At 32.3% G+C, this 13,384-nt stretch overlaps 2 protein-coding genes across 2 annotated transcripts; both read right to left on the reverse strand.

Moving 5' to 3' along the window:
• Positions 1-92: 92 nt before the first annotated feature.
• LOC145801494 (disease resistance protein RGA2-like) lies at positions 93-2,983 on the reverse strand. The gene is made up of 2 exons (XM_082893194.1): positions 571-2,983; positions 93-444 (listed from the first exon to the last, which is right to left on the reverse strand). The coding sequence occupies exon 1, from the start codon at positions 2,862-2,864 to the stop codon at positions 612-614; it is 2,253 nt and encodes a 750-aa protein (XP_082749320.1). The 5' UTR covers positions 2,865-2,983; the 3' UTR covers positions 93-444; positions 571-611.
• A 6,463-nt stretch (positions 2,984-9,446) lies between these two features.
• Positions 9,447-10,783, reverse strand: LOC114257577 (putative disease resistance protein RGA3). Its single transcript, XM_082889786.1, has 4 exons — positions 10,483-10,783; positions 10,100-10,434; positions 9,906-9,976; positions 9,447-9,816 (listed from the first exon to the last, which is right to left on the reverse strand). The coding sequence occupies exons 1-4, from the start codon at positions 10,781-10,783 to the stop codon at positions 9,447-9,449; spliced, it is 1,077 nt and encodes a 358-aa protein (XP_082745912.1).
• Positions 10,784-13,384: the final 2,601 nt, after the last annotated feature.

Below are 13,384 nucleotides of genomic sequence, written 5' to 3' on the forward strand. Positions count from 1 at the left end.
TGACAAATTCGAAACACATTCAACAGGCTAATTAGTGTAAATTAGTAAAGTTAAAGAGGCAAAAATGGACAATCCAGAGTCCTTAGGACCAGTTACTAAAACAGTAGTAATATATGACAATAATAATGACAAACACAATGTTTCAGAAAAGTATTCCACAAGAACACTACATAGAGATAACATACCCAACAACACAACATTAATAGCAGAAAACTGAATGCAACCAAGCCATTTAAGGTCAAGACTCAAAACACTCTAATTGAAAACTCCCTATTGAAATCTGCAACTATGGTCAAGGTCTTCCCATGGAGATGACAGCTCCTTCCTTCCCTTACTGAAAAAATTTATAAGTTGGTAACAAAAAGTCCCTTGTATACAAGCCATTCATCAGTTGATTTTCCATCGAAAACCTGTGACTCCAAGCTTTGTGATTATCCTAGTGACCTGAAATTAGTAATTTGATACACATTACATGTAGTCAGACAGTGTGAAGAAGGAAGCAAGCAAAAGAAACAATTAATATTACATAGAACAAAAATATAAAGAAATAGTTTGAAGCCGCAGACGCACCTGGGAAAGTTACAAAACTTCAAAAACTTGCAGCCTTCAATTTATTGAAGCCTCCTAAGGCCTCCAAAGTCCTCCCACTCTGTCAAGTTAAGATTTGGACAATTGCTGATCTCAAGATTCTTCAACTTAGCTAGGTTCTTCATGGTACTTGGCAAACAAGTCAAATTGGGACACGCTGAAATCGTCACTGTTCTGAGTGCAACAAGGAGTTGCATCCCTTCAGGCAAAGATGTAAGGTTTCCACATCCTGTAATATGAAAGGATTGGAGAGAGGTCAAGCGTTGGATCTCTTCCTCTGGCAAACAACTCTGTTGTGTGGTTAAGTACAAATGTCTAAGACTGATCAAGTTGTCTATGTTTTTGGGCAGCTCTCGGATTTTAACACAACACCAAATTCGCAAAGTTTCCAAATTGTACAGTTTGCAAATGGCATTAGGGAGTGTCTCAATATTTGCATTCCCACTAAGGTCTAAAAATCTCAAATGCTTCAAATTACCAATGGAATGTGGCAATACTTGAAAAGATGAGTTGCTCAAATCAAGCACATGTAGACACTTGAAGTTTGAGATGCATCTGTCAACAAAGCCTTTCTTATCGGCTCCCACACCCTGAAATGAAAAGAGAACAGTCCTCATATTCTCTAATTTGAACAATGGCTTTGTGACTTTTTCTTTCCCTGAACAATCAGATTCATGAAATGATACATGCTTAACCATCTCAGAAATTGGTCCAAGACGATAATTTGCAGTACTTAAGAATTCTACATTCGCCAAAAATACTGCAAGATCATGAATGATCTCAGGCATTCTGCACATATTTAATACATTTCCGTGTTGTTCAATTGTTTCTAAGAAAAAATTGGAACACAATTGATTCACATAATCGGTGCCAATATCTTCCAACTCTTGATTTAAGCCAGATGATGATTGAATGAACCCCTGCGCTATCCACAATTGGATCAATTTATCAATTTCAATTTCAAACTTTTTTGGAAAAATTGAACAATATAGGAAACAACGTTTCAAGTTAGCAGGTAGTGAGTCATAGCTCAAACTTAACACGAGCAAAATGTCTTCTTTATTGCCTCGCTCCAATTCCCATAGGTCTCTGTCTTTTACATGCAACCATCTGTTTTCATCGGTGTTCTTGAATAGTAAGTTGCCTAAAGACTTTGATGCAAGAGGCAATCCGTGGCACTTTTTTGCAATTTCCTTTGAAATTTCTAAGAGGTTAACATGTTGTTCCTGAACGTTTTGAAGACCAGACCATTTCAAAAGCAATTCATGGCAATCCTCGTCGGAAAGACTCGTTAAATTGTACGTGGGAACCGTGCCCACAGTTGAAGCGACTAGCTTGTTACGTGTAGTCACTACGATTTTACTTCCCTTGGCACCATCTGTCAAAAACGTGATGAACTTGGCCCAATCGCGGTTATCACAATTATGTACATCATCCAAGACGAGTAAAAATCTCCTAGCATACAATTTTTCTCCAAGGATTGTCTGTAACTGATTTGAACTGAGGTGATAATGAAGAGTGGAATGAGTAATGCACTCAATAATTTTTTGCATCACATGTTTAACTTCAAAATCCTGTCCTCCAAACACCCAAATCGTCAACTCAAAATGGCCGGCTACCATTACATGATTGTACAACAATCTAACAAGAGCGGTCTTACCAAGACCTCCAATACCAACAATGGGGATGACAGATATGTTGTTATCATCATCAACACTTGGGGACATTATTAAAAGTTGTAACATCCTTTCTCTATCATTGTCCCTTCCAATAAGTACTGTCTCATTAGGGACGACTGATCTCGAGGGAGGAATTGGATTGATTCTGGGGGCGGCATGAAATTTAATCCTATCATCCGCGATCACGTCTAATCTTTTTCTAATCATTTCGATTTTACGACCCATTTTAAATTTAAATCGGAAATCAAGTATGTGTGAGCATGAAAAGAATTTGCGTACCAGCTTCTGCATTCCAATGCTTCTATGACTATGCATCCTCAACAGGACTTGACGTCGCAAATCTTCGTACTGGAATTCATCGACCACGTTATCTGCTTCATAGAAAGCATCTTGGAGCTTCTCATGCCATACGGTTATCCCCTCAGAGGTGCAATTTCTCTCAGCATCTACGAGCGCCGCCTTGATCGTCGACAAGGTGCCCTCAAGTTTTTTCAGCTTGTCCGCAAGATCCCTTCCCAAGCCAACTTCCTGGAGAGCAAGGGAGCCTAAATTCAGCAAAACTTTACTTGCTAAGCTTAAAAGAATTGTTTCTGCCATCTTCTAATTTCTTGATGATCAACAACAGGTTGTAGAAGAAGAAGAAGAAGAAGAAGAAGTAGGAGGAAGATTATTTAGGCAAGGGCAAATTACATATAGCCCTGCGATTTACTTAAATTACATATATGTGTGAGGTCCGAGAAGTTATAAATTTTTTTTTGAAAGTTATATTTATCTGACAAATTAAAAAATAACTTATTATAAAAATATAAATTTTATGTAATAATTTATTATAAAATTATAAATTTTAATAATAATTTATTATAAAATTATAAATTTTAAAGGGTGGGATATAATTTTTATATATGTAATTTGTCTTTTAGAGCATCTCTAACGGTAATAGGCATTTTATCTATCTAAATATTACTATAAAGTAGATATTTTATTTTGCCTATCAACTATTTCATATTTCTATTCCAACCATGCTCTTTATTTTAGCTATTCATCTAAATACTATTAATTTTATAAAATGCCACATCAACAACAAAGATGGAGGAAATGATCCTAATGATTAAATATATTTTGCCTAGTCTTGAAGGCTAGCTACATGTAGCTAGTGAATGTGAGTTGAGCTAAAATACCTAATCATATACCTAGTGCATTGGAGTTGAAAAAAATAAATTATACTAAATATTTTGACTAACAAACATGATATGCTTAGTGAGTTGGAGATGCTCTTAGGCAATAGTTACTCATGGAAGCAAGGTAGGCGTAGCTGAGAAATGACTCAGTCAACGGAAAGAAAAAATGGACACAAGATCTAAATCCAGATTCAACTAGTAATGATGTTGTCAGATATGAACGTTTGTTTTAGGGTAAATTACGCTTACATAGATATTTTTGTAGTTTTAATAATTTTATTAATCTTTTATACTTTTGAAACTGTTATCAAAATTTTTTTAATATTATTCTTCCTTAGGCTATGTAATAGAATTTCCTAATACTCATATTGATGTAATAAGAATAGTGGCCAAATTACCTATTAGATGTCTTATTTATTCAAATTAGTAATTTCACTCACCTTTCTTGAGGTTTACATATATATTATCAGAGACACATATTTTAAAATTCATGTAATATTAAATAAAATTCTTAAATTGTTAAAATATTATTAAATCATTTAATGAAAAAAAATGATTAATTTTATTGATAAAATACTTAAAAATAAATAATCTCTCTAAAATTAATGTTAGATAGCATCCTAATAATTTAATATAAGACTCATTCCATACTACATAAATAACTTAAAATTTATCATTTTAAGTAATGTATTTCTTACTTGAATTTTTTTTTAAAAGTTGAAATAAATGGATTTATTTTTTTCGTACAATTAACATTACATATTTATTTTATTCATATGTACAAATATCATTATTTTATTTTTTCTCACTCATATATTATTCTCAAATTTTAATTTTTGGGTCATTAAACTTCTAGCCGATGCATATTTAAAAAAACGTAGGTTAATATTTTTACATTATTAAAAAAAATTAAAAAATAAATATAGAAGTAAAAAAAAATATAATCACCTCACAATAAATTAAAATTAGTTGATAAGGAATGAAGGATCATGAAATTTTGGAATTAATTTCTCACAGGGTTAAATTTTATTTTATTATTTCTATAAAAAATAAAAAACTTGTGGAAAAAAATAGAGTCAAGAAATTACAATTATATTTTGAAAAAATTATGAAAAATAAATAATAATTTCATATGTATTTAAGGTTAAGATTAATGTTGATAACCTTAGAGGGGGTAAGATTTTTTTTTTTTACTTCTATATTTATGTTTTAAATTTTTTTAATCATGTAAAAAGTATTAACTTATGTTTTTTAAAATATGCATCAATTAGAAGTTTAATGACGTAAAGATAAAAATTAAAATTTGAGAATAATATTGAGAAAAATAAATGCATTTATTTCAACTTTAAAAAAAATTAAATAATAAATGCATTTCTTGAAATAATAAATTTACGTTATTTATGTAGTTTAGAATAAGTCATATATTAAATTATTAGAATGTCATGTAACATTAATTTTAGAGAGATGACTTATTTTATTAACGAAAATTAAGTTTTTTTATTAAATGTTTTAATAATGTCTTAACAATTTAGAGATAAATAATTTTTTTGCATATGAATAAATAAGTAGGACAAATTGTTGAGAAAAAATTAATCCATTTGTGTGACACCCTAGACGCGTAATTAAACACCACATAAATATTTATAATTATATATAATTGTGGGTGTATGTGATAATATATTATTAAATAATTAATAATAAATATAGAATCAAATTTAGCACTGGGTTATATGGGATTAATTAGGGATTTTATTTAGGGTCAAATTAACAGAAATATGAAATTCTAATACTAGTTGGGTCAAATTAAAGTTAAAGATAGTAAATAAATAAATAAATAATAATAACAATGATGATAAAATAATATATGGAATAAGAATAATAATAATGGCAATAATAAAATAAATAAGTTATATGTGTTATGTAAATTAATTTGTCATTATGATTATCAAATATATGATAAGAAAATTTATTAAGGTAAATTAAGTACTAGTTTTATTTGAGGTATATTAGTTGCTCAGATTTATCAAATAAAAGCAAATCAAGGACCATCAATTATCTAGATTACAAATCTTGCCTAGATTTATCAAATAAAAACAAATCAAAGATCATTAATTATTTAGATTACAAATTTGCCGAAATGAGAAATGGGGGGGCCATCTGGACACCTAGGCTTGGGTAGAGGGAGTGAGTCATCACCTTGGGACCTCAGGATAAAGTTGAGTCATCACTTGAAGCGTGTATAAATAGGGGAGGAAGTGTTGTAAGAGAACGTAGAAAAAAAAAAAAGATAAAAAAACCGAGATAGAGGTACGTAAGTTGAAGGCAAGGAACTTATCGTAGGAAAGTTGTGATAGTAAAGTAAAGTTAAGGGTTAAAATTAAGGTGAGCTACATTATATCTTCATTTACCATTATATATTTTACGAATGTTTGGAGTTACCATAACTTATTTTATACAAGTTATATTTTATTAAGTTATATTAATAAAAGTTATATTTTATAAATATTTCAGTTACATGGGTTATTTTCTAAACTCTATTTACTTAAAAGGAAATTCATGGATATGTTTGTTTAAATTTTAGTATATAATTGACTATAACCTTATAAATAATTATATTTTGTAAGTACCACCACGGGAGTCCCACGCCTTGAAGGACTTAAATAACCACTGGCCTCTATTTGACCACTTTGTGGTCCTCTGTTTGTCATGGATCCATTGACCTCTGTTCTGACTGTCACTTATGTGACCTCGGTTCTGTTCTGTTTTGTACCGTGATTATGATTATTCATTTACATGATTTCTGTATTTCAGTATGCTGCCACTTTAAATAAATTGTTATCTCAAATTAAATTATGTAAATACTTTTGCCTAACTAACTATCGATGGTTATTTTATATTCCCTGTACTCTTGGCATAATATTTCTCACTCTGCTGTGTGCTTATAGCTGTTACCCTTTCAGATGACGAGATGTAGGGGGAAACCCATAACTCCACAAAATGGAACCCGCTCCCGTACTGCTGTTAAACCACTTGTTTTTTTTTTTTTTTGTTTTTTTTTTTTTTTTTTATCTTTTGTGTATCGCTCTCTTTTGTTCTAATCGAGGCCGGCCATTGAATAATAAAATAACTAGAGCCCTGTAAATGTATTTTCTTTTTCCTAAATAGTAAAATGAAGTAAAATTAGTAAGATGAAGTAAACTTTCGGTTTACTTATTTTTATTTCTGCCTGAACAATTTAATTTGCTACAAATAAAATAAGTTAGTAAGTTGCGAGTCCAACCCTAAGCCCCTGGGGTCGGGTTGTGACAATTTGTTTCAACATAAAAAAAGAAAAGAAAAAAGAAATTTAAATAATAAATGTATTAATTAAAATTGATAAATTTTTCGTTGTTTATATAGTATGAAATAAGTCTTATATGTATCATATTGTTAGGGTCTTATATTAAATTATTAGGGTATTATGTTAAAATATGCATGGTTCTTTAATAATAGATATGCAAAGTTTCAGGAGACGTGAATGAAGAATTTCATTTAAATAGCTTATTGGATTGATTTGATAGTTTTCATCTTCTCGCTCAATTCAAAGGGGTAATATGGTCATTTGGATAGTCAATTAACGGAGTGAGGAAATCTTAATGTTATTAGTAAAAATAGAAGAGGTTTATGTAATTATTAAAATTATAGGAAAAATTTATGTATTGGTGAGAAATCTCAGGGGAGGTAAGTGTAATTTATCTTTTGTTTTATGTTAGTAGTAGTAAGCGAAATCTCCTACACCCTACCCATCACTGTTGTAGGGCTGCAAACAAGTTGAGTTGATTTAAATAACTTAATCAATTTTAAAATATGTTCAAATTCAACATCGAACGGATTTTTAATGAGCAGAACTTGAGTCGAGCTCAAATATCTTATTTCATTATAGTGCATACATAAGAAAATGTGATCTGGTAATATTATATTTTAGTTTTTCAAGGTTGACAACTCATATAAACAGTTGGAAATTGATAAATTATACAAAGAGTTGGAGGCTATTGGTCTTGGTTGTAACTTTTTAAGTCTCTATTTTATTAGAATGAAAAAAATGTGGAAAGTAAAAATGAAAGAAAGTGAAGTAAAAGTAAGGAAATGAAAAAGCAAATATGTTTTCTTGCAAACATTTTAATAGGATGAAAATTTTGCAAGACAAATTAGGAACAGTTACTGAAACAGTAGTTATATATGGCAAACACAATGTTTTAGAAAAGTATTCCACAAGAACACTCCATACATAGAGATAACATACCCAACAACACAACATTAATAGTAGAAAACTGAATGCAACCAAACCATTTATGTTGTATTTGGTTGAGAGATTTGAGAAGAGATTTGGAAAAGGAAAGAGAAAAGATGTATGAAACTAGGTGAAATGTAAGTATATTTAGTCATATTTTACATTTCTTTTCTATTTCCCTTTCCAAATCCTTTTCCAAATCCCCTAACCAAACACAACGTTAAGGTCAAGACTCAAAACACTCTAATTGAAAACTCCCTATTGAAATCTGCAACTATGGTTAAGGTCTTCCGATGAAGATGACAACTCCCTCCTTCCCTTACTGAAAAAATTTATATGTTGCTAACACAAGTCTGTCCCTTGTATACAAGCCATTCATCAGTTGATTTTCTATCGAACACCTGTGACTCCATGCTTTGCAATTATCCTAGGGACTTGAAATTAGTAATTTGATACACATTACAAGTACTCAGACAGTGTCAAGAAGCAAGCAAGCAAAAGAAACAATTAATATTACATAGAACAAAAATATAAAGAAATAGTTTGAAGCCACAGACGCACCTGGGAAAGTTACAAAACTTCAAAAACTTGCAGCCTTCAATTTATTGAAGCCTCCTAAGGCCTCCAAAGTCCTCCCACTCTGTCAAGTTAAGATTTGGACAATTGCTGATCTCAAGATTCTTCAACTTAGGGCTTGTTTGGCATCTACTGTATAAGTCAAAAAGCCAAAAAGTTACTTCAAAATCCAAAAAGATATCACTATTCATCAAAAAAAAAAAAAAAAAAATCAATTTTTTTCAACAAAAGTACACACGGAATTGATGACCCGTGCAGCTGCTGTGTGGCAGTGGGGAAAACAAGAAATGATTGGGTGTGCTTTTTACACACACCGTTGTTCGTTTCATGGGGGCTATCACGGGTCCCATTTTGACAATCTGAACCATTCAATGTGTAGAAATCGTCAGGTACTATATATTTGCAAAAAATCACATTGATCAGATATCGATAACTATATGATCAAGTCAGTTATGTACAACTAATGGATGGTGTTATAATTTATGATTGAAAAATAAATAAATCTGATCAGATAGCTATCGATATCCGATTAACGTGATTTTTTATAGGTACATAGTGTTCGACGCATTACACACATTGAACGGTTCAGATTATTAAAATAGGACCCGTTATGACCCCCACGGGCCAAACAAAACCGTCTAGTACAATGCCCAAAAATTAGCCAATAATTTCCTACTCCAATTCACACACGCAGGTTGTACGGCTGGGCCCACTTCTCTCTAATCTTCTCTTACACACTTTTTTTATACAATTTTTTAATACACATTTTTCCATAAAAAGTCAAAAAGTTAACCCAAACCTCCATATTTTTTTTTCAACTTTTTTAGTCCAAAAAGACAAAAAGTGCACTTTTTTAGGACACCCCAAACCAGCCCTTAGCTAGGTTCTTCATGGTACTTGGCAAACAAGTCAAATTGGGACACGCTGAAATCGTCACTGTTCTGAGTGCAACAAGGAGTTGCATCCCTTCAGGCAAAGATGTAAGGTTTCCACATCCTGTAATATGAAAGGGTTGGAGAGAGGTCAAGCGTTGGATCTCTTCCTCTGGCAAACAACTCTGTTGTGTGGTTAAGTACAAATGTCTGAAACTGATCAAGTCGCCTATGTTTTTGGGCAGCTCTCGGATTTTAACACAGTACCAAATTCAGAAAGTTTCTAATTGTACAGTGTGCAAATGGCATTAGGGAGAGTCTCAATATTTGCATTCCCACTAAGGTCTAAAAATCTCAAATGCTTCAAATTACCAATGGAATGTGGCAATACTTGAAAACATGAGTTGCTCAAATCAAGCACATGTAGATACTTGAAGTTTGTGATGCATCTGTCAACAAAGCCTTCCTTATCGGCTCCCACACCTTGAAATGGAAAGAGAACAGTCCTCATATTCTCTAATTTGAACAATGACTTTGTGACCTCTTCTTCCCTTGAACAATCAGATTCACGAAATGATACATGCTTAACCATCTTAGAATTGGTCCGGGATGATAATTTGCAATACTTAAGACTTCTACATTTGCCAAAAATACTGCAAGATCATGAATGATCTCAGGCATTCTACACATATTTAATACATTTCTGTGTTGTTCAATTGTTTCTAAGAAAAATATGGAACACAATTGATTCAAATAATTGGTGCCAATATCTTCCCACTCTTGATTTAGGCCAGATAATGATTGAATGAACCCCTGCACTATCCACAATTGGATCAATTTATCAATTTAAATTTCAAACTTTTTTGGAAAAATTGAACAATATAGGAAACAACGTTTCAAGTTAGCAGGTAGTGAGTCATAGCTCAATCTTAACACGGGCAAAATGTCATTTCTACTGTGTTGCTCCAATTCCCATAGTTCTGTGTCTTTGAAACGCAACCATTGGTTTTCATTGGTGTTCATGAACATTAAGTAGCCTAAAGACTTTGATGCAAGAGGCAATCCGTGGTACTTTTTTGCAATTTCCTTTGAAATTTCTGAGAGGTTAACATGTTGTTCTTGAACTTTTTCAAGACCAGACCATTTCAAAAGCAATTCATGGCGATCCTCGTCGGAAAGACTCTTTAAATTGTACATGGGAACCGTGTCCACAGTTGAAGTGACTAGCTTGTTATGTGTAGTCACTACGATTTTACTTCCCTTGGCACCATCTGTCAAAAACGTGAAGAACTTGGCCCAATCTCAGTTATCACAATTACGTACATCATCCAAGACGAGTAAAAATCTCCTAGCGTACAATTTTTCTGCAAGGATTGTCTGTAACTGATTTGAATTGAAGTGATCAAGATGAGGGGAATGAGTAATGCACTCAGCAATTTTTTGCATCACACGTTTAACTTTAAAATCCTGTCCTACAAACACCCAAATCCTCAACTCAAAATGGTCGGCTACCATTTCATGATTGTACAACAATCTAACAAGAGCGGTTTTACCAAGACCTCCAATACCAACAATGGGGATGACAGATATGTTGTGATCATCACCAACACTCGGGGACATCATTAAAAGTTTTGACATTCTTTCTCTATCATTGACCTTTCCAATAAGTTCTGTCTCATTAGCGACGCTTGAACTCTCCAAACCAACTCTATGCTCTGTTGGGATGCGAAGAAATTTAATCCTATCATCCGATTGTAAACATAAATTTCAGAACATAAACCTTACACTTTGGATCGTTTACCATGTGTATTATCAAGAAATCAAGACAAAATGACATACCTGAATCCATTGATGAACGGTTAAACGAAAGCGTGATTATCAATGAACTCTTTGTTATTGATTATGTTATTGCCTTCTAATCCTTTCCCCTTTGATGCCTTATGTTTCTCCTTGAGAGGGTTTAGAAAGAAACTTGTTTTTTTCTTGGGAAGGAATAGGGACCATAACCTTTTAAAGGTTGTAATTGGTTTTCAAAACTGAAAGGTTGTGGAAGTTCAAAAGGAATGAAAACCAACTTTAACCATTATTGGTTTTAATTTCTATTTATTGGTTTTCAAAACTGAAAGGTTGTGGAAGTTCAAAAGGAATGAAAACCAACTTTAACCAATATGTTTTAACTTCTATTTCTGCCCCTCATAGAAATAGAAATTATACAACTAGTATCTACAAATTAGGTCCATAACACATATACCCTTAAGTCTATTAACTAAATTGAATCACTTAAATTGTAGGCTTCTTATAAATGATAACACCACATTTAATTATGTGGTCCCATTGAGACATTATCTAACAATCTCCCACTGGACCACATATGTATCCTGAAAAATGTGCTTAACTTTAGTGAGCTCAGAAATTTGTTATCATAACTTGAGGGTATCCAAACAATCTTGTCCATTAACTATATTAATATAGGATCAAAGCGGTCTTCGTTACATCAATCGTAACTCGACCCACCAATGGTCACGTATACTAATACAGCTAAATGACATAGATCAATCATGGATGCGTAGCATGGAAATTACATGTGATGTGATCCATACATGCCTATTTCCAACTAGTCCTACTTAACTTTATTGAGATCAATACTTCACAATACGTAACAGAGCGTAATAAACTGAATATTTCATTTCTGCAGAAATTAATCTAATTACATAGATAAAGCTCAAGGCTGACATAAAGCAGTAATATAAATACAAACTCCCACTAAACCAGAATGTTCTCAAATAGAACAACACTCATCTGAGCAGTGTGCTCATGAAAGACCTTGGGTGGTAGTCCCTTCGTAAGTGGATCCGCTATCATGGAGTTTGTCCCAATGTGCTCTATGGAAATCTGTCCACTCTGCACTCTTTCTTTTACAACTAGGAACTTGATATCAATATGCTTTGATTTTGTCGAGCTCCTGTTGTTATTGGAATATAAAACTGCAGACTTATTGTCACAATATAACTTAAGTGGTCTTGCAGTGCCTTATATTCTTCATTCATGGCTTCTATCCACTTATGAGAGTTGGAACTTTCCATGGCTTGACGAAAGTTGATTGGATCATCTTTCGACATTCCATTTTCTACCTTATGTTCCTGGAGATATACAATATAATCATCTGAAAATGCAAATCTCATTTCTCTGGTGGATCGCCTTAACAGATTCTTGAGGTTGAGATTGTAGAGTTTGTTCCTCAGAAACAATTACCTCATCTTGAATGGAGGTTTGAACTATATTATCTTGAACAACATTGTCTAGTTGAGGATCCGAAATTACTTCTCGAGCAATGACAGGTATAGGAACCTGTGATTGGTCAAAAGTAGTAGTAGGAAGTGGGATTACTCCTGCTTCTTCCTCAAGGAAATCTGTCCCTAACTGGATTTCTCCCCCCAAACTCAACATCCTCAAAAAATGTTGCAATTCCCGTCTCAAATATTGACCTTTTGTTGGGATCATAAAACTTGTAAGGAATAAACAATTATGCTCACATTGAGTTACCAAACAGATAATCTCTAAATAAATTAATTTAATGACAACATCTCAAGATACCTAGCACAACATTAATACCAAGCCTTTGGGTAGTGATATTAACTGTAAGTGATATTCTTGTTGTAATGATCAAACATTGACAATAAGTTATGTCAAATAACAAATCTATCTTTTGATGGATTTATTATTCACATTAGGTTTTCTTGACAATTGGCACATGTTTATCACCACAAAATGTGTGTGTAATTCTGCTAAGTCTTAATCATGTCTTTGGACCGATAAATACCCGCATGAGATACACAGACATGAACTTCAAAACATTCCATATAAAACAATCTAGACAAGAGAGATCACTTTTGTGACATCTTGTTTGAATTGACTTATATTGAGAATGTTAGAAAATTAAATTTCTGTAGACGTTGTATGAAATTACATTAAATTTAAAGATTTCCAAATTTGTGACCCCGTATATGTTATATAATCTGCAGCAATTCTAATTATATATATACATATATAAATAGAATTGACGGGTCCAAAAACAAATAGTTTTTTTTTTTTTTTTTTTTTTTTTTTTTTTTTTATGATGTTCAAAATTAAACCGATCAAATTACAAGATATATCTATATATATATATAAATACATGATGTTCATCCATTTGAGAGAAAAAAAAAAAAAAAAACTGCCCAC

The sequence above is a fragment of the Camellia sinensis genome, chromosome 10 (genome assembly GCF_055761805.1).
Source record: "Camellia sinensis isolate YWXY chromosome 10, ASM5576180v1, whole genome shotgun sequence".
In the NCBI taxonomy this organism is placed as follows: domain Eukaryota; kingdom Viridiplantae; phylum Streptophyta; class Magnoliopsida; order Ericales; family Theaceae; genus Camellia; species Camellia sinensis.

Bases quoted from the DNA above. Each gene is read 5' to 3' on its own strand.
- LOC145801494 (XM_082893194.1), bottom strand. From the start codon at position 2,864: ATGGCAGAAACAATTCTTTTAAGCTTAGCAAGTAAAGTTTTGCTGAAT.
- LOC114257577 (XM_082889786.1), bottom strand. From the start codon at position 10,783: ATGTCCCCGAGTGTTGGTGATGATCACAACATATCTGTCATCCCCATT. The intron at 10,435-10,482 runs GTAATTGTGATA...CGTTTTTGACAG, and splicing joins ACTCGTCTTGGATGATGTAC to ATGGTGCCAAGGGAAGTAAA. The intron at 9,817-9,905 runs GTGTTCCATATT...ATGATCTTGCAG, and splicing joins ACCAATTATTTGAATCAATT to TATTTTTGGCAAATGTAGAA.